This window comes from Lethenteron reissneri, chromosome 29 (genome assembly GCF_015708825.2).
Source record: "Lethenteron reissneri isolate LAM-NWPU_2019-01 chromosome 29, ASM1570882v1, whole genome shotgun sequence".
NCBI classification, from domain to species: domain Eukaryota; kingdom Metazoa; phylum Chordata; class Hyperoartia; order Petromyzontiformes; family Petromyzontidae; genus Lethenteron; species Lethenteron reissneri.
In genome coordinates, this window is record NC_083807.1 from 13,596,270 (window position 1) to 13,616,227 (window position 19,958).

General features: G+C 50.8%; 1 protein-coding gene across 1 annotated transcript in view; it reads right to left on the bottom strand.

Moving 5' to 3' along the window:
- Window positions 1-19,958, bottom strand: part of LOC133349276 (dystonin-like) — a 123,202-nt gene that overhangs the window by 96,311 nt on the left and 6,933 nt on the right. Inside the window, exons 2-5 of the mRNA XM_061562640.1 lie at window positions 17,017-17,078; window positions 15,903-15,992; window positions 14,875-14,952; window positions 1,881-1,973 (exon numbers count right to left, since the gene is read on the bottom strand). Coding sequence (XP_061418624.1) covers window positions 1,881-1,973; window positions 14,875-14,952; window positions 15,903-15,992; window positions 17,017-17,078 — 323 coding nt within the window. The remainder of the gene's footprint in view (window positions 1-1,880; window positions 1,974-14,874; window positions 14,953-15,902; window positions 15,993-17,016; window positions 17,079-19,958) is intronic.

Below are 19,958 nucleotides of genomic sequence, written 5' to 3' on the forward strand. Positions count from 1 at the left end.
TTCACGGTCGTATGAATGAACACTCTGGAGGTTATTTTACAGGACACATTCCTCGCTTTATCCAAAAGTCACTAATTTTGAATGCCGGATCTGCCAGAGGCAGGAGACGGTAGAATCTCCCCCTCCCCGTGCTGAGTGCATTCCCTCTCGCTTACCAAACCTGTCCAGGCAGCTGCTACCGTCAAAACGGCAAAGAGCAGTTCAGCACAACAAGCGGCGCTGTGTGTTTGTAAATAACAGCATCTAATTTATGTAACAGACTGCAAACGAGGTGGATCCATGGTTATGTACTAAATTGTTTAGGAAATCTGCTCGTGGTGTAATCCTGAAATAGCTGGAATTGCAATCTCGAGGTCTCCGGTTTCATCTTGCAGTGCGGTAGTTGCAACAAAGAGCACATTTTCTTAACCGCCACCCCCCGCCCCAGGGCCTGTAGTACACCCAGTAGTACAAATGGGGACACCACGGTTATCCGATTGACAAGTCACATGTCGTGGGGTAACACGTGGGCTGCTCCCACCTCTACCAAGACGCCTGACTGCCGTGACGAGAGCAGTGAAAAAATACCCACGGCCATCAGTGTGGTGTGGTGTGAGCACTTCATTACTTAATTGTAGGGTGGCACCTTCAGCCTACCCATTAAATGATATGCAGACATGCGAATTATGGTGCACATGTTTTATTTACAGAGGATTGTGGTTGTAATCAAATTAATGATTGAACTAATTTAAGACAGGTTGTGGTTTCATAAGTCGAAAGCAGAGGTCCATGGGAACAAAATAAGTCCTTGCTGATGCAAAGTCCCATGAGTAATAATGCACTTGGATGAGCATGCAGCTGCCACTTAATTACAAGGTGTGGTAATGTAATTACACTATAAAAATTGACATTTTTACATGTGTTGTGGCATCGTGGGATGCCTCTGCATGTGGTGTGAGCCGGCCCGTGTGAGAGGCACGAGATATACGGCGTGCACACCACCATCGGCCCTGCAATGTGGATGCAGTGCCGGCCCTAGCGGGGGCCGGCTGAGATCACTTGTCAGAGATGGCTGGCACTGCACTCCACGTGCAGTGCCAGCCCACAGAGGTTAGGGGGCGGTGCGGGGTTCACAAGGGGCCACGGCACTCTGAGTGAACCCGCAACACACGTGACCGGAGGTACCGACTGGGGGGGCCCCCAAAGAGGGGGCTGGGGGACCACAAGTCCAATCGAGATCCTTCTGGGAGCTTCCAGAAGGCGGGTGTGGCTCGGGGCGGAACAAGCCCGCCACTGACAATATAAGCCGGAGCCCTGAACGGGGCCGGCTGCTGTTGTATGAATGAAGACACGAAGTCGTCGCCTGGAAGAGAAGCCCCGAAGACAAGACCCGGACCCGAGTCGGGGTCCGGTCTAATATCGCCTCCCCAGTGTGTGTGAGGGTTTGGCTCACCCAGAGGGACTACCTCCCTAGGTTATCTATTAAAGGGGAGATACCCCCTTTGTGTTTAGGGAGGAAGTTACATAAACGTGTTGCCTCCAAAGAAGCCTTCGTCTCCGTTTGTGAACCACTACACATGGAACAGAAAATTTAAATCGTCTAAAATATCCTGGAATGGACTACAAGGCCTGCTGGTTGATATGTTTTATTAATGAATCAGGAATTGTTTTATTTTATTCACTGTACGTACATTGCATTTATATAATACAGGAAGACATTTAAAATGTACCTGTGACAGTCTTCTGGCACGTCACCTCTCTCACTTTCTCAGAAATGTGTGGCATGTGGTGGTACTACCTCCGATCAGGTTGGCAAACTTAAAAAACAGGGGATGAGGAAAGACCCCTGACCTAAAACGAACGTAGCTAAACGGAGAACGGGTTGCGAGTGTGTGTATCACCTGGTAGTGCAGAATTATGGTCCAGATCAAGCCCAGGGTGAGCTTGGGGTTCCCATCCACGATGTCCTCCTTTCTGATGTTCACCAGCTTCACCTGCTCACCGGCGCGCACAGATGCCTCGTGTAAAAACGACGCTTCAGCAGCGGATCTGGATAATGCGCGGTGCAATCCGAAAACGCGTTGGAGAGCTACACAGTAGATTTTGAATTATCAATTCATTGCATTCTTGCTGATTTTATTCCAGTTTTGCTATTGGCGCGATATCGTGAGAAGCAGAATCCATTCTGAACCCTTGCAGAGCAGTGCGTACCCTCATTCGTGAGAAAATGACCCGTGGAAGAGTCTATCACAGAAGTACTTCTGGGATTCACTCAAATTACCTTTTTTCTAGATGCACACTGATGGTCGCACTTTCCAACACACCCTGCTGCAAGGCAACCTGATGTTGTTGCTGGTTCTCAGAGCTAGATTTTAGACAAAATAAGTGAAAATCGAATTAAATTAGTTTTTTTTAAGGTCACTGGTGACCAGGCTTAACATTAATTAGGTGCACTTAGAGAACCCAGTTTAATCACAGGCAGCTGACACCCTGATGAGAACCCATGATCTCAAGAGTAGCAGCTCAGTGATGCCTGAGCCCTTCCTCTGGACATCCGAATGACAGTTTATACAATTATGTGGAAGTGCATGTGCATGCTGGTGCACTGTATTCAATTTCATGCGTGACAGAATATAATACATGCATTCATATTTTGTTTGACTCATCTGCATGAAGTTCAGAGTTTGAAATACAAATATTTACGCAAATTCAATACATTAACATATATGGGAACTTAGAAGAATTATCTGTATGTAACAATATTTTAGGATAATAAATTAAATTAAATAATAGAATACGACGTTTCGATTGCAACACAAGCAATCATCATCAGGTATAATGAAATAGCGACATAAAATCTAACCAGAAAACTATAGACAGACATGTAAGCAGACAGATATCACCAAGATACATAGAGAGAGCAACACAGGTAACAGAGAGAGGTGATCGTCTCTGTGGGGTGGCCTTAAATAGACAGAGGGGGGCGGAGGCAGAGAGAGGGAGGGGGGTTAGAGAAACAATTAGCATATCAATGAGTGAGCACCACGTTTTTGTTGTTCACTCATTGATATGCTAATTTTTTCTCTAACCCCCCTCCCTCTCTCTGCCTCCGCCCCCCTCTGTCTATTTAAGGCCACCCCACAGAGACGATCACCTCTCTCTGTTACCTGTGTAACGGGTTCCGGAGACACTTGTAGATGTAACTTCTTTATTACAATACAACACTCCAACAGTCCTGATACTCTGTTACAGCCTAGGTACACAGCCTAGCTACACAGCCTAGATACTCTAGATACTCTACTCTGGCTACGCTCGCCCTCACAAGGTCGTAGAGTCGGGAGTTCCAGAGTCCCACCACTGGCTCTCACAGCATCCCAGGGTCTTCAGATGGCTGGTCGTGGGTCTTGGGTCTTGAGTTACAACTGGGCCCCGATCGTCCAGGGAGCTCTCCTTTTATGCCTGGTTCAACGAGGGGTGGGGCCGTGTGCGCCACCAGACATTCCACAGAGCACACACAGCCCCCCCCCCCGTTGGCGGCGCCCAGGGGATTAAGCGCCTGGGAACTCAATGCCTGGTGCCCAGAGGCTTAAGCGTCTGGACCCCCTGGGAACCCAGCGCCTGGCGCCCAGAGGCTTAAGCGTCTGGACTCGCCTGGGATCCCAGAGCCCCCAGCAGCCCCTCCCTTCTTATGTCACTACATTACCCCCCTCTACGTAGCCTCCAGCCGTCCCGGCTGTCAATAATTAGAAAGTTTAAATTAACGAAAGGGAGAGAGAGAAAAAAAATATGCGAGCCTCAACAGCAAAAGAAAAGAGAACAAGAAAGCAACCATAAAAACCATAACCAACCTGTACAACTCTACACTATATACAAGTGTAATGCGGGCGCGGGCGACCTCCCGGATGTGACGTCACGGAGAGGTGGAGTTAGGTGACGTGGGAGCAAGGTTAAGGTTCTTAAGGGATGAGACCGGAAGAGGAGGAGGAGAGTGAGAGACTGGACAAGAGTAAGGCCACGTTGGGCGAAGCCAGGAAGAGTGGCACCGGCGGCCAGCGGTGGCCAGCTAAGGGAGCAGCCAGCGGAGCTGCGAGAGAAGACAGCAGTGTGGCTGCTGGAGAGAGGGTGGTTGAGGAGCTGCGGTGAACACAGCCGGCGAGGCTGTGTGTGAGAGGCTACGAGAGCGACGAGAAGAGAAACAGCAGCGAGTGCAGCCAGTGGGGGCTGCGTGAGGGTAACAGCGGCGAGGCTGCTGGAAGGTTACGAGAACAACGGGAGACCAACAGAGGAGCTGTTGGCGTGACGGGGTAAACAGCAGTATCAGTATCAGTGCGGAAGGCGTATAGAAGGAGAGCCGTGTGGGTTGCGAGGAAGAACCGAATAAAGGACACCAAGCCAGACTTCGTGGTCGAGTCCTTTATTACATTGGTGTCGGAAGTGCAACGGCATGTCGAAACAAGTGAGAAAGAAAAATGTTCCAGCGCCAGCATCGGCTTCTTCGTCCGAAGACGACGACTTCCCTCCAAACATGGATCCTGCCGGGGTGGTGGAGGAGAGCCCTGCTGAAACGAGTGCGGGGACTGGGGTTGAAGATGTAGCCGCAGTGTCGGGGCCGCCGACAACATCAGACGCTGATCTGCGATGGCTGCAGGTGGCGGAGCAACTGGAGACGCTCAAGGACGTCCTGGGCCAATTGTGTCATCTCGTCACCCCAAGGACGGCGACGGAGAGGGCGGAGGGTGCTCCACAGGCCGCCACGGTATCTTCGCTCCCGGCGCCATTGGCCACGCGGCAGGAGGCCGCCATCTTGCGCGTTCCGCGGCGGGAAACCGCCATCTTGACCACGCCGCGGTTCGACGCCATTTTGAATTTGCCACCGGAGGAGCCATCGGCGGAGGGCGGAGTAAAGAGAAGTCGGAGTCGCCATCTCACCACGGTCAAAGAATTCGCCATTGGGGGCGACTGGAGCGCTTTCGCCTGCAGATTTTTGGCGGCGGTCCGTTCTGCGAGATGGACCGATGCTGAGGCCTTAGAAGTGTTGCCGACTCTTCTGGACGACGAATCTGTTTGATTTTTTCGTTTCATTAAGGCCGAAAAGAAGAAGACATTATATGGAGTTTTTCAAGAAATGGCCGACGCCTACGAGCCTCCTGACGACGCGCATCGGCGATTTGCTCAACGACAACGAGCGCCCGAGGAATCGCCCGTGGCATACAGGGGTGCGGTGCTTGATTTGGCTATGGCCGCGTATCCAGAAACAACACCTGACCTGCTCGAGCCTCTCATCTTGGGCAAGATGCTCGAGCTGTCGCGGGATCTTGGGATTCCCATGCCGGTGTGTGGGCATGAGAAGCTCACTTCCCGGGCGGCGGCAAAATGTCTGGATGCACAATTCAACCTCCGACGGTGGAAACAAGTCGCGGCGTGGACAGGGGGGCCCGTCGCAGAGGGTGGCGCTCTGGGTTGGGACCCTACGAAGTCGGTATACGTGCCGGATGGGGGGGGGCCCTCAGGAGCTGACGGCCGCCTCTGGGCCATGGTCAGGCCGCGGTGGGCCGGCCTCTCGCGCTGCACCACCGGTACGGGGCCGGCGGGATGCATCCGCGACTATAATATCGGATGTCATTTTTCATCTGTTGGGCATCTCACCCGGGGCCGTGCGTCCGGTTTACGGGTCATGCGTCGCTGCGAACGGGGGTAGTATGGGCATCGTGGGCCAGGTGGACGCTAAAATATCTATCGGGGATGTGTCGGCCTCGGGCGTTGTGTTGATTTCAAGATCCTTGGCAGTTCCTTGTTTATTGGGCACTGATTTCCTGGCTAAGATGCCTATTTTGATCAAAATTAATGAGAATTGTATTGAACTGCCGGGTGGCCGTCAAATTTCGTTTCTGCCGTCGTCCTGGGGGCGACCTGCTTCGGCCGTACAAGTGCAGGTGCTATCCGTGGCATCTGTTGACATCCCACCTGGCTCACAGATGCTTATTCCCTTGCGGTATCGGAAGCCCCTGCCTAGTCAGCTAGGAGCGGTTGGGGTCTTGTTGTCACCTTCAGCCTCGATAACGGCCGGGTTGGCGCTGGTTGGGGCACAGACCATCGTCCGGCCAGATCAATTGCCGTTTTTGCAGGTGCTCAACGCGGGTACTGAAAATGTTCGCGTCCCGGCTGGCACGGTTGTGGCACATGCCACTACGGCATTTACGGCTCACGATTGTTCGCATAGCCAGGAAGTGGTTGCTGGTGTTTCCGAGCCTATGGCTTCGGATCGCTGGATTGCTAGCTTATGTGACGGAAATTCTTCCCTGTCTGTGGATCAACGGGGTGCGCTTCACAAATTATTACTGACGTATTCGGATGTGTTCAGCTCCAATGATTTGGATTTGGGACGCACCTCGTTGCTTCACCATCATATTGATACAGGCGACGCTGCCCCTATTCGATTGAATTCGCACCGAATGAGTCCCACCGAGCGAGAACACGTTCGGGGGGCAGTGGAAGACATGTTGGCTGCGGATATTATATCGCCATCAAACAGCCCATGGGGAGCGCCTGTGGTCTTGGTTAAGAAAAAGGATGGCAAATTACGATTCTGTGTTGACTTTCGGAAATTGAATAAGATATCGGTGGCAGATGCGTATCCCCTGCCGCGTATGGACGACTCCCTCGACGCATTGTCGGGGGCTAAGTTCTTCTCTACACTGGACCTCTCTTCGGGATTTTGGCAGCTTCCCCTTGACGAGCCCTCACGGGAGAAGACCGCATTCCGTACGCCGCAGGGGTTATTTCAATTTAACTGCCTTCCGATGGGGCTGAATGCGGCCCCTGCCACATTTCAAAGGCTCATGGAGCTCGTTTTGACGGGGTTGCAGTGGGAGACATGTCTCATATATTTGGACGATATTATTGTCTTCAGCCGCACATTTGATGAACATTTAAGGCGGTTGGAGACGGTGTTCGCGAGGATGCGCTCCGCGAACTTGAAATTCAAACCAAAGAAATGTCACCTACTGCAACGGTCCGTCCGTTATTTGGGGCACATCGTGAGCGCTGAGGGGGTGTCTACGGACCCGGAAAAAACGGCGTGCGTCCGAGATTGGCCAACTCCGGCCACCGTGGGGGATGTACGTCGCTTTCTGGGATTTGCCTCGTATTATCGAAGATTTGTACCGAATTTTGCGACCATCGCGAGGCCCTTGCACCTCCTTACGGGTAAGGGACGTAAGTTTGTGTGGGGACCGCCAGAAGAGGCGGCCTTTCAGAGTCTGCGTAATCTGTTGGCTACGGCCCCAACATTGGATTATCCCGATTTCGATCAACCGTTCATCCTTGATACGGACGCGAGTGACACAGGTATTGGCGCGGTGTTATCTCAGTCTAAAGGGGGCGCAGAGCGCGTCGTTGCGTATGGTAGCTGGGTCTTGTCGCCCGCGGAAACCCGCTACTGTGTCACTCGCAGGGAACTCCTAGCCGTTGTTTTTTTCCTACGTCAGTTTCGACCGTACCTGTACGGCCGTTCCTTTATCGTACGTACGGATCATGCGGCCTTGCAATATGCCCTTAAAATGGATCAACCTTCCGGCCAGCTGGCGCGTTGGTTGGACACGCTACAGGAATTTTCATTTCAAATTCACCATCGCAAAGGGGTGCGCCATGCGAACGCAGACGCACTTTCCAGATTGCCGCAGCGCTCCCCTTGCAAATGTGCGTCGGGGACGCATAGATGTACGCCCAGCCTATCCCCCCCCTCAGCCGCTGGTGTTGGCTGTTGAGGAGCCGGATGCTCCTGTGAAACCGGGGCCGACTGATGGGGTTTTGAATCTGTCACGGTCTGTTTGGATACGGGAGCAGATGATGGATGATTCGTTAGTGTCCTTGCGGAAGCGATCTAAAGTGGAGATTGGGGGTCCGGTTACGGAGGGTGCGCCGGAAACCGCGATCCGAGATGGTCTGCTCATGTGGAGGGAAGGTCTCCAGGAGCGCTGGCGTCTGGTGGTGCCTGCGTCCCTGCGATACGAGTTGATTAGAACTCTCCATTGTGACACGCTATTACATCTGGGTGTGCAGAAGACCTTGTTGACTTTGCAACGTCATTATTTTTGGCATGGCATGGCGACGGATGTCGTGGGGCACGTCCGCGCGTGCCCTGATTGTGCCCGACGTAAGCCACCTAAACATCCTTATGTGCCGCCTTTACAGTCAATTCAGGTGTCGCGGGTTAATGAATTGGCGGCACTGGACATTTTGGGACCTTTCCCACCATCGGCGAGGGGTAATAAATATTTGCTGGTCGGGGTTGAGTACCTCTCCCGTTGGCCGATGGCCTGGCCGTTGCCCGACCAATCGGCCTTGGCCATTACCAACGCCTTTTTGTTCGGATACGTTATGGACAAGGGTGCGCCGGAGAGACTCCTCACGGACCAGGGACGAAATTTCTCTTCTAAATTATTGGCGGAAGTATGCGCGGGCCTAGGGACTAAGAAGGTCCGGACATCCCCATACCATCCGCAGACGGATGGTATGGTTGAGCGGCTAAACCGGACATTGTCTGCCATGCTGTGCCATACGGTGAGTGAACAACAATCGGATTGGGACCTGCACATCCCGGGGGTGCTTTCGGCGTACAGGATGACTCCTCATGCGGCTACGGGTTATTCGCCGTTTTACCTTATGTATGGTCGGGAAAACGTGCCGCCGATGGATGTGCAGCTGGGAACCGGTGTGAAGGGACCTTGTAAACCACTCCCTGACTACATTCGGGACACTGTTCGCCGGGTCTCGGAGGCGCGGGAGAGTGCCCGCATGGCTACGGCCAAAGCCCAGGCTCGGAACGAGAGGTATGCACGGCGTTCCAAGGGGGAATGCCCCTGGAAGGTTGGGGACCTGGCCTGGCTCCATTGTCCGCAGGTGCGGCCGGGTACCTCTCCCAAATTTCACAAACCTTGGCAAGGGCCTGTCCGCCTCATTGAGGTTCCTAACCCTCAGTCGGCGCGTGTTCAGATTGGTTCTCGCCGCTGGTTTGTTCACACGTCGCGCTTGAAACCGTATGTTGCTCCCCCACATGATGCTTCATCTCCCAATGTTGCCTTGCCGGGGTCTGTTGCTGCCGACTCTCCCCCGCCTGCGTCCATTGATCTTGCTAGAGCGCCTGTCATACCTGTTCCAGGCAGGCCGGCCTTGACACCAGAGGGGACGAGGCGCCCTGCTCGGAGGGTGCCTGCCAGATCTGCGGGAACTTCGAGCCCTGCAGCCCTTCCGACCCCGCTGCAGACACATCCGCGGGACACGCCCGAGACTGATCCTTCAGGGACACGGGACGTTGGTGGACTTCCAACAGCGACAGGGGGATTTCACCCTGTCACTCCTCAAACTCCATCACGTTCCCGTTCCGCAGATGGGCCGCCGACCGTCCGGGACGGGCCAGCGACCCGCACACGTTCTAAATCCCTTGTGTTTCGTTGATTGTTACGTTGCGTTATTGCTCTTACTGTGTATTTATTGCCTGCTTCTGCTACGTTACTTGATTATTGAGTTGTGTTGATTGTTCTTACTGTTATATTGCATGCTTGGTGTCCTTTGGTGTGTTAGGGTCGGTTTCGCCCGCATTACTGTTGGTGTTGTTCAGCCGAGGTCGGCTGGGTTTTTCTCCACAGGGGAGGGTGGTGTAATGCGGGCGCGGGCGACCTCCCGGATGTGACGTCACGGAGAGGTGGAGTTAGGTGACGTGGGAGCAAGGTTAAGGTTCTTAAGGGATGAGACCGGAAGAGGAGGAGGAGAGTGAGAGACTGGACAAGAGTAAGGCCACGTTGGGCGAAGCCAGGAAGAGTGGCACCGGCAGCCAGCGGTGGCCAGCTAAGGGAGCAGCCAGCGGAGCTGCGAGAGAAGACAGCAGTGTGGCTGCTGGAGAGAGGGTGGTTGAGGAGCTGCGGTGAACACAGCCGGCGAGGCTGTGTGTGAGAGGCTACGAGAGCGACGAGAAGAGAAACAGCAGCGAGTGCAGCCAGTGGGGGCTGCGTGAGGGTAACAGCGGCGAGGCTGCTGGAAGGTTACGAGAACAACGGGAGACCAACAGAGGAGCTGTTGGCGTGACGGGGTAAACAGCAGTATCAGTATCAGTGCGGAAGGCGTATAGAAGGACAGCCGTGTGGGTTGCGAGGAAGAACCGAATAAAGGACACCAAGCCAGACTTCGTGGTCGAGTCCTTTATTACACAAGCATCAATCAACAAAAAGGTGAAGCAATGACACGTGAACAAACGACCCGCGGCACACCTAGCCCTCCTCGGGATCCGCATAGAAAGCGGGGAATTAACAACAACAAATATACAGATTCCGACGCGTTGGATGCACAACCAACACCGGTAATCGAACCGAAATCACACAACCACCGCATGGATGGCAGGGATCCACACCACTCTGCCAGCCTCCCATCAGTCAGGTGGAGAGAAGGCGAAGACCAACATGTCGAGCATCCCTCTACACACACGTATCCGGACGTCTGTCTACATCCCGGGTCGAGAAGTCGTACTTCAGGGCCAACCCATGTACTGGGCAAAGAAGTCGCACTTCAGGGCTGCTCCAGTATCTACATTTTTAAATATATATAAAATTTACATGACAACCAAAATAAATCTGCCTGCTCCTGTCCATAAATGGTGGCCGCACACGTGAACCGCATCTCCAAGGCATCCCGTGCTTGCGTCCCAGCAGCCCTCAATGAGGACCACCACCGACATTACATGTCAACCATTTGCACCCCCCGCCTTTCCAACGTGGCGTCTCCATCCTAAAACCGCGCACGTCGGCCATATCGGGGGGGACTTCAACCCAGTCTCCCTTCCAAGACTCGCATCGCAGCATATAGCTCAGTCCCTCCAGAAAAACGCGATTATGCGATCGCAAGATTCCACGCAAAATCAGCCAAAGTCCGCATATTTATGCGGGGGGCGCGTTTTTTCAAATACGCCGCACTTTTGCCGCATAAATTGCAGATTTCCGCGCGCAAAATATGCGGGCTTGCATGATTTCATAATCCCCGCATTTTCGTTGCAAAAAGTCGCATTTGAGAGGGAGGAGATGGTGGAGGGGGAGGAGATGGACACTGAGGGAGAGGGGATGGAGGATGAGGATGGTAAATGATTGGCCAGTGTTAGAGGCTACATAGTTAGTTTTATTCAGGAGTTTATGCAACTTTACAGTTGTAAGATTGCACTTTATTGTTAGTAGTATGTAAATTTACATTACTGTAAGACTGTACTGTTACTGTATTGCTTACGTTACTGTGCACTGAAAACACTTATTTTAACAGAAGATGTCTGTTTTGTATAGCTACCTCTGTAAAACAGGAAGCACACATTTTATTTTTTAATATTTTATTTATTCATTTTTACAGAAGTTGTAGCATATTCATTTTGTAAAGCTACAGAACTTGTTCGACTCAATGTTTTGTAAGTTTGAGCCATCTGTTTGTTAAGGCCTGAAATAAAACAAGATGAGAACTTAAATATTCCCAGCACTTTCTGTGATGTAGTATGCTTGCTTATCATAGGAAGTAATAAGAAATGACTCTTTACATTAAAGTAGTAGCCTAGTTATTAGGGTGTTGGGGGAATCACTTTTTTTTCTCTTTTTCATCAAACCGCAGTTTTTGCAAGTTCCCGCAATTTTTGCAAGTTCCTGCAATTTTTGCAAGTTCCCGCAATTTAATCGCATAAAATTGCATAAATATCCCGCATATTCCATCGCATTTTTTAAGAAAACGTGCCGCATAATCAACGATTTTTGCCCGCAACAATCTCCAAGACTCGCATCGCAGCATATAGCTGTACCGACCGATCTGAGACCCAACCTCTCTCCAAGACTCGCATCGCAGCATATAGCTGTACCGACCGATCTGAGACGACCCATTGTTCACTCCCTGCACAACATGCACCCTAACAACTGAGGGATACAGTCCCAACGTAACGGGACAACTACACCTGAACACCACGAATCTCCAGCCCACTGTTTCAACGCGCCTCGGAGTGTTTCAATCTCCGGGCCGTCAGGGCGAGCCTACTGCTCTAGACGTACCACGGAGGGTCTCAACCTCCGGGCCGTCAGGTCAAGCCGTCAGCTATTCCATGACGGGACCACACTCTCCGAGCCCTGTGAGCGCACAGCCCACTAGGCTAGACATGCCACGGAGTGTTTCAATCTCCGGGCTGTCAGGTCAAGCCGTCAGCCATAGCATGACGGGACCACACTCTCCGAGCCATGTGAGCACACAGCCCATTAGGCTAGACATGCCACGGAGTGTCTCTATCTCCGGGCTGTCAGGTCAAGCCGTCAGCCATAGCATGACGGGACCACAACTCTCGTGTTAGACACGCAACACCCGCTGGGACATCCTGGTCAGGATCTGCACCCTAAGATATTTGAGAGCCAGCATGACAATTCCAATCCTTGGCAGCATGTCACCATCTCAAGATAAATGCCCCATACAGTATATACATCGTTAACAATGACAGCACAAGCTATACATTAACAATCACGAACAAAGCTCAATATAAACCATACATTGTTAACAATCACAAGCAAAGTTTCGCACACACATTGACAACACTCACGGGCGAAGCTCCACACAGTTTACCCAACAACAGTCACGACTCCGAGACGACAACGAAGAAAATGTCAACAAAAAAATCATTAATCCGGAGCGCGTAAATGTACGAAGTGTGAGGGGCCTGGTCTCCCGACCTCCAACCTTAGGCCAGAGCAGCACAGGCGGCGAGCAGCGGGTCGGTCCATGTGCCGGCCCCGGCGCTGGTTACAGTAAGAATGGCGCCCTCACTGTCCGGTCGCAGCGCTGATGACGCGGTATGCTAGGTTGCAAACAGCTGTCACCCGGCGGTGAGGGACGCAGCGCTGATGACGCGGCGTCGTCGGGTTGGCCCACGCTGGGCCCGGAAGTGACGTCGCTCCCAGCGGTCACTGCTCCTCTGGTGGAAGTGACGACACACCCGGAAGTACCCCTCACATCCGTGGGGGGAATGGCGGCGGCGGGCTCGGGCGAGCGCCGCGCCTCCTCTCTCCCTCCCGCCATCGGCCGCGAGCACCGCAGCTCGCCCAGGAGGGAGGCGGTGGCGCAGAGCAGCTCTGCGAGGCGAAGCAGCGCCTCCTCCATCTCTGCTCCCGACGCTGGAAAGGGGACGGTCGGCGGAGCAGACAGCTGCTCAGCCGGCGGTGCAGCGTTGTTGTCGGCCGGCGATACAGCGTCGCTGTCGGCCGGCGTTGGCCGCCCCATCGCTGCCTGTTCCTCTTCATCGCCGTCAGGACTGAAGGTACGTGGCTTACTTCTTGTCTCCATTGCCACCTCTGACGCCAAATGTAACGGGTTCCGGAGACACTTGTAGATGTAACTTCTTTATTACAATACAACACTCCAACAGTCCTGATACTCTGTTACAGCCTAGGTACACAGCCTAGCTACACAGCCTAGATACTCTAGATACTCTACTCTGGCTACGCTCGCCCTCACAAGGTCGTAGAGTCGGGAGTTCCAGAGTCCCACCACTGGCTCTCACAGCATCCCAGGGTCTTCAGATGGCTGGTCGTGGGTCTTGGGTCTTGAGTTACAACTGGGCCCCGATCGTCCAGGGAGCTCTCCTTTTATGCCTGGTTCAACGAGGGGTGGGGCCGTGTGCGCCACCAGACATCTCACAGAGCACACACAGCCCCCCCCCGTTGGCGGCGCCCAGGGGATTAAGCGCCTGGGAACTCAACGCCTGGCGCCCAGAGGCTTAAGCGTCTGGACCCCCTGGGAACCCAGCGCCTGGCGCCCAGAGGCTTAAGCGTCTGGACTCGCCTGGGATCCCAGAGCCCCCAGCAGCCCCTCCCTTCTTATGTCACTACACCTGTGTTGCTCTCTCTATGTATCTTGGTGATATCTGTCTGCTAATATGTCTGTCTATAGTTTTCTGGTTAGATTTTATGTCGCTATTTCATTATACCTGATGATGATTGCTTGTGTTGCAATCGAAACGTCGTATTCTATTATTTAATTTAATTTATTATTTTATCTTTAGACGTGACTTAACCGAAAGAACCAAATAATAATTCCTGCAGTCACGAAAGTTCTAAAATTAAGAATATTTTAGGACCATAAAATAGATTAAATTCACCTGTTTTTAGATAAACTTGAATTTTTTTTAAAGGACAAATCTACATCTGTTGCTTTCAACTCCTTTCAAAGCTGACAATTGTCAGATGCACGAATGCAGTTAATTTGTTAGACTATTACATTAATAAAGTGTTCTAATTTAATCCCAAAGGTATATTTTTCTTGTAAAATCTCCAAAGAAGTCAATTGTGTCAGCAATGAGCTTATCGGGTTCATCTTATAGAGATAGCAGGTATATATATATATATTTCAATCAACAATGGAGATTGCTATCATGTCAATACATGTTCACACTATTAACAATACTGCTTACATTCAAAATCCGTGTGATAATTATATTACTGTGTTGCATTCATGATATTTAGCCAACAGAGGCTGAACGTTCGGTTCGCAATCGGGAAGGTTGTGAGTTCAATTCCAGGTTGAGGGGGAGGTCAACAGTGGTTGTCTAATAGAAAGACTCAACTTCCTTGCCACAGCAATGTGGAATGTCCACTACTCACACAGTGCTGTAAACAGGAGACAATTGTCGCCCTACACTCAACTGAGCAAAAACCATTTTGACCTTTTCATAACATTTCCAAGCCGACACATTTGTGTCATTTTATATCTAGTATGGGAGCAAAATGTGCTGTCAGAAAGGGTTTTTTTTGCGCAGATAACTTAAAATAACCCTCACCGACCAGCGTGGTGAAGTATGTCCACACAACCTCCATGACCAACACAGGCTGCCTCGCTCACCTGCTGGTGCTGCAGGTAGTTGAGTGCGATCTGGATGTTCTGCACGTGGTGAACACGCAGCCGCCCCTTCTCTCGAATCTGCGAAAGAAACGCGGATTGCCATTGAGCGTCTCCCTCTCCCGTCTAGCAGACTGACTGCCTCCATTGCATTGAGGATCTCCCTCTCTCATCAAGCAGACTGTCCACCTCACAAGGAGATATCACAGCAATACACTCTGCTGCTCCTCACTCAGTTATCTGGCTTACCACCCGAATGTGAAATGTCCATGACTAGCTCGGGGTGTTTTGAACAACAGACGAGCACTGTCCCATACTCAATTGAGCAGCAAAATCCTCTTTGGATGTTTTTTTTCTTAAATCGCCGACATCGAAGAGGAGCTAGTTTCAGCAGCGGTCGCTTCAATCTCTTGGAGCGGCAAGATCGGCATGGCGAGAGAGACGCTGTGCAGCAGAAGTGGTTGGATTTACATTTAAACATCGTACTCAACAATCCGGTGCGCTGAAGTAGAAACTAATTGCGACATTTTGTTTACGTGACAAACTTGACTAATTGGCTGTGTCGGGTGGTGGGTTAACGACGCATTTAATATTAACGTGATCTAACCCAAAACAAACCTTTAATATGGACAATATTGGTCGCGAAAGCCTACTCCTACGTGTTTAAACACACGTGGTTGACTTGGGCCCTGCTACAAGTACTGCAATGCCCCCCCACCCAGCCTCTTGGCATCCCCCCCTCTCCATATCCCCGGCGTTCTCTCCGGCCCGTGAGCCCTGGTGTAGCTGCGCCGCCCGCACACTCGATAGCTACCATCCACTCCAGATTGTAAGGCACCCCAAAGTTGTTCCCAGTGTCAGTGAAAGTCACACAAATCTGGTCTCACATACGCACACACACAACTACCGTATTAACGAGACGCACCCCTCGACTTTTGCTTTCAATTGCAGGTTAAAAAATAAAGTGTCCATCTTATTATCCGGAGGGTTCAGTATGCCACCGCTGTGCAGAAAGGACCGATCGCACGTACAATGCAGTCTCCAGACAAGGATTCCAGCAGCGAGATGAGTGCCTGTCCATCGCGCAGGTCCTCGTACAGGTCTCCAATGTTCACGCGCACCTGCAGCATGGCACAGCGCAGGATCCACACTGTGAGCTAAGAACGCCATTTTTATTTTACCAATTAAGGCCCCACTGAGCGATATGGCTCATTTTCAGAAGTGACCTGGCTATAACAAATTATAATTCAACGATGTGACGTATCATGTGAACATTTATAGAAGCCAAATACATTGGGACGCTGTCTTTCCGACAGCTCTGTTCTTCACCTGAGGACGGCTGCTTGTGTTGTGGCCGAAACATCGTGAGAATTGTATTTTATTATTTTTATAATTTTATTATTTCCCTTCTACGTGACTTTACCGAAAGAACCAAGAATATGAATCCTGCAGTCACGAAAGCTTTAAATCGAAATTTAAGCCAAATACTCTTAATGCATGTTTGTAAATTTGGAGGGAAAAACTGGAGGACCCGGAGAAAAATCGGCGGGGAGAATATACAAACTCCAAATATACAGCAGGTGTCAGGGTCCGCATCGAACCCACAACTTACTGCATACCAGGCGAGGGAGTTAACATCTCGCCACTATGAGCGGTGGTGCTCCCGGCGTCAAAGCCCCCGTGACAATCACAACTAAGAGCCACGATAATAATAGTGTACGCTACGTAATGCCCACTGAGAGTAATACAATGCTTTCTATGGGTAGGGTAGGACATTCTTGCGTTGGAATGTTTCTGCAGGATACAAGTGCTGTCGTACACAAAGCAGGTCTAAGAAGCAACGCAGCTTTGACCCTGTTTAGTATTTTGATGGGCGACTGCCTGGGAATATGAGGCGTTAAAGGCTTGGGCTGCAAGGTAGCAGGTAGATGTCAGGAAAGGAATGGATTACTTAAATCTATCTGTGGAGCCTTTTCTCCACGTAGCACGGTTGCTGTCAAACACCAATGGATGGAATTGGCCAAACATTTTAATGCATTGCTATCCTAAAAAAATTACCTTGAGACTCAGTGAGGCTTATCATGGGTAAGGAATTGTAATTATAAATAACGTTATTGATGTGTTCTACAGTTCACCAGCACTCACCTGCTGTAAGTGGTTGTTAATCCATTTGGTGAACGTTTTCTTTTGCACCCTGTCTCGTTCATCTGCCAAACCAGAGTAACGAAACCCGATACAACAATGTTACTGCCAGTGCACTACTCTCCTCTCGACAACCTCTCACAATTGTCAAGGGTATGGTGTCAATGCCTGGTATGTCATTATTTACCCCCAACCACAGCGATTCATATGGTTAACTTCTTTTCGCACCGTATGTAGCCAACCGAGCTCATCGGAGATGCGGGAGAAGGACAACAAACTAAACCCAAAAATCAGATGCGATTGTCATGATTTGTAGTTGCGATTCCATTCATAAATCTCTCATTTTGTCGTCTCAGTTTTACCCTTATATATTGTTTCGCATTTGTCCAGGTTTGTTCGCTCTATTCGACTAAATCTATCATTAACCCATGATGTGTATGCTTTGTAAACAATAAATTATCATACGTGATGTCACACAAGTATGGTGAGAGGAATAATCAATTTGAATTGAATCATTGATGCATCGTTGTAATCCCGAATCACTATTTAAAGTTGTCAGGGTTATCGGGCGGAGGGAGGGGGTGAATTGTGACACCGCTAATAACAATGACGACTATGATGACCTTCGTAATTACGACCGACACCATATCCATCGATGCATTCCTGCCTCATTCATTTTCATGATCATCATCAGCCATGATCAATGGACCGCTGGATGCAGGACTCCCCAAGGTGTCACCATTCATCGCGGTCTCGCGAGGTTTTACAGTCTATCGAGGTCCTGCAAAGGACATTATTTCATCACTCCACCACCACGTGAACGAACTTTCAGACCTGTCCCCTCCCTTGGCTGGCACTCCATCATTATTCTTGGCCATCTCTTACAGCCAACTTACTTGTGTTAATAGTTAAAATACTGATTTTAACCTGTGACCCATGTGATCATCTTTCTGTCCCTCAGTGTCATTCTAAGCACGCATGTCTCAATGGCACTTTCTGCAGTTTTGAGCTTTTGTAATGTCCCTGTTTCTGATCAATGTGTCATAGCAGTTAATTATAATAATCAGTGCACACACGAAAGTATACGCATACATTTACGCTGTGTAAAACATGCTTTTTAACAGTCATAACATTGATAGTATTTTTAACTCAGTGTAAACCCATTGAAGTATTTTAACAGGGAGACACATACTACACATATTACATTACAATACTTTACACATTTACCTGCAAAGGGCACCAGCTAGGCATGGTGGCACACACGTGTGATCCAGGGCTTTGGAGGATAAGGTCAGTGGATCACGCAGATTTGTGAAATTCCCAAAACCTGCTGAGCTTCAAGGTGGCCAGGAGATGAAAGTACAAACATTTAATTGTTGAATCCATCTGTGCGGAGCACTGATTATCATCCCCTTATATACGACCAAATAATTCTAAATGAGCCTGAACTCATCAGATGTCAAGTGCTGGATAGTATTTGGGTGGGACTGAGAATAACAGGCGTCAATAGGTTTGGGCTGTTAAGGGACAGAGATCTCAGTAGAATAATGGATATTGAGAGTTTTGAGTGTTACCCCCTTGTATGCTTGGGGTTCCTCTGGTCGCTCCCGTTTCCTTCCATATGCCGCTTTGGCCAAACACCCTAACGCAGCACCTTCTCTGGGTAAAGGGCATTATTATATCCGTCATCGCATTACAATGACAATGCACCAGCCCCATTCTAAAGCCACACCTTTACGTTAAATGTCAATGAAAGTCACCCTCAAGCAAGCGTGGGCTACTGCTCATCTTCATTGGCACCACTCCGCCAGCGGTACAAACTCCACATTCCCATGACAGGAGCCAGTCTCTCCGCACGACAACCCGAAACGTGTAACACATTTGTGCCGACCACGACTTGAACTCTCGCCCTTCCGATTACGAGTTGCGAGCCCCGAAACCGCAACATCTCGCTGCGTGCACACCATCCAACAACACGTGGTGCGGTGTGTGTGTGTGGGCACGTTGCGGGGACACTGTACCCAGCACTGTGTCGGAAACAGTCTCGTGCGTTCCCGACGAGGCGTAAGTTGATCTCACACCATCCAGCAATATGAAAAGACTTCACACAGACAGACGCGTAGTGGCCCACCACCCTACACACGCACGCCCCAGTGGCAGGGGCAGGATGATGCCCTTGTAATGGCTCAGCCATCTGTCGCCACGCACACGCGGCAAAGCTGCTTGGAGTGGGGGGGGGGGCTGCACGTTGAAGCATTCGGCAACGCCAACTTCGGGGGGCCCTTTCGGACACATTCTGGACGCGGTGGCGAGGCGAGAATGCGTTCTTCGTGTTTTCGAGGTCGCCTCGATGATGTTTTATACGAAATCGCCTTCACACGAGCACGTTTGGAGCGCGCAGTATCAGCTCGTGCAATGCGTATTCAGCTGGGCGCAATTGACGTCCGATCCGAGACGGAAGAGTAGGCCAAAAACAACCTCCACGCATTCTCTCTCGAGCAGTGACAAGCGACTGCCTGCCCAGAGATGCTCGCGGAGCGCTCGAATTGAACCGCAATTTTGTTTTGTTTTTAATTTTGTAGCCACCCCCGGGCACAATGGGGCATGAGACACAAAGTCTCTGTCTGAGACAAAGTCTCTGAGACACAAAGTCTCTGTCTGTAGAGAGACAAAGTCTCTGTCTGCATGAGACACAACGTCTCTGAGACACAAAGTCTCTGGCTGTAGAGAGACACAAAGTCTCTGTCTGCATGAGACACAAAGTCTCTGAGACACAAAGTCTCTGGCTGTAGAGAGACACAAAGTCTCTGTCTGCATGAGACACAACGTCTCTGGCTGTAGAGAGACACAAAGTCTCTGTCTGCATGAGACACAAAGTCTCTGAGACACAACGTCTCTGGCTGTAGAGAGACACAAAGTCTCTGTCTGCATGAGACACAAAGTCT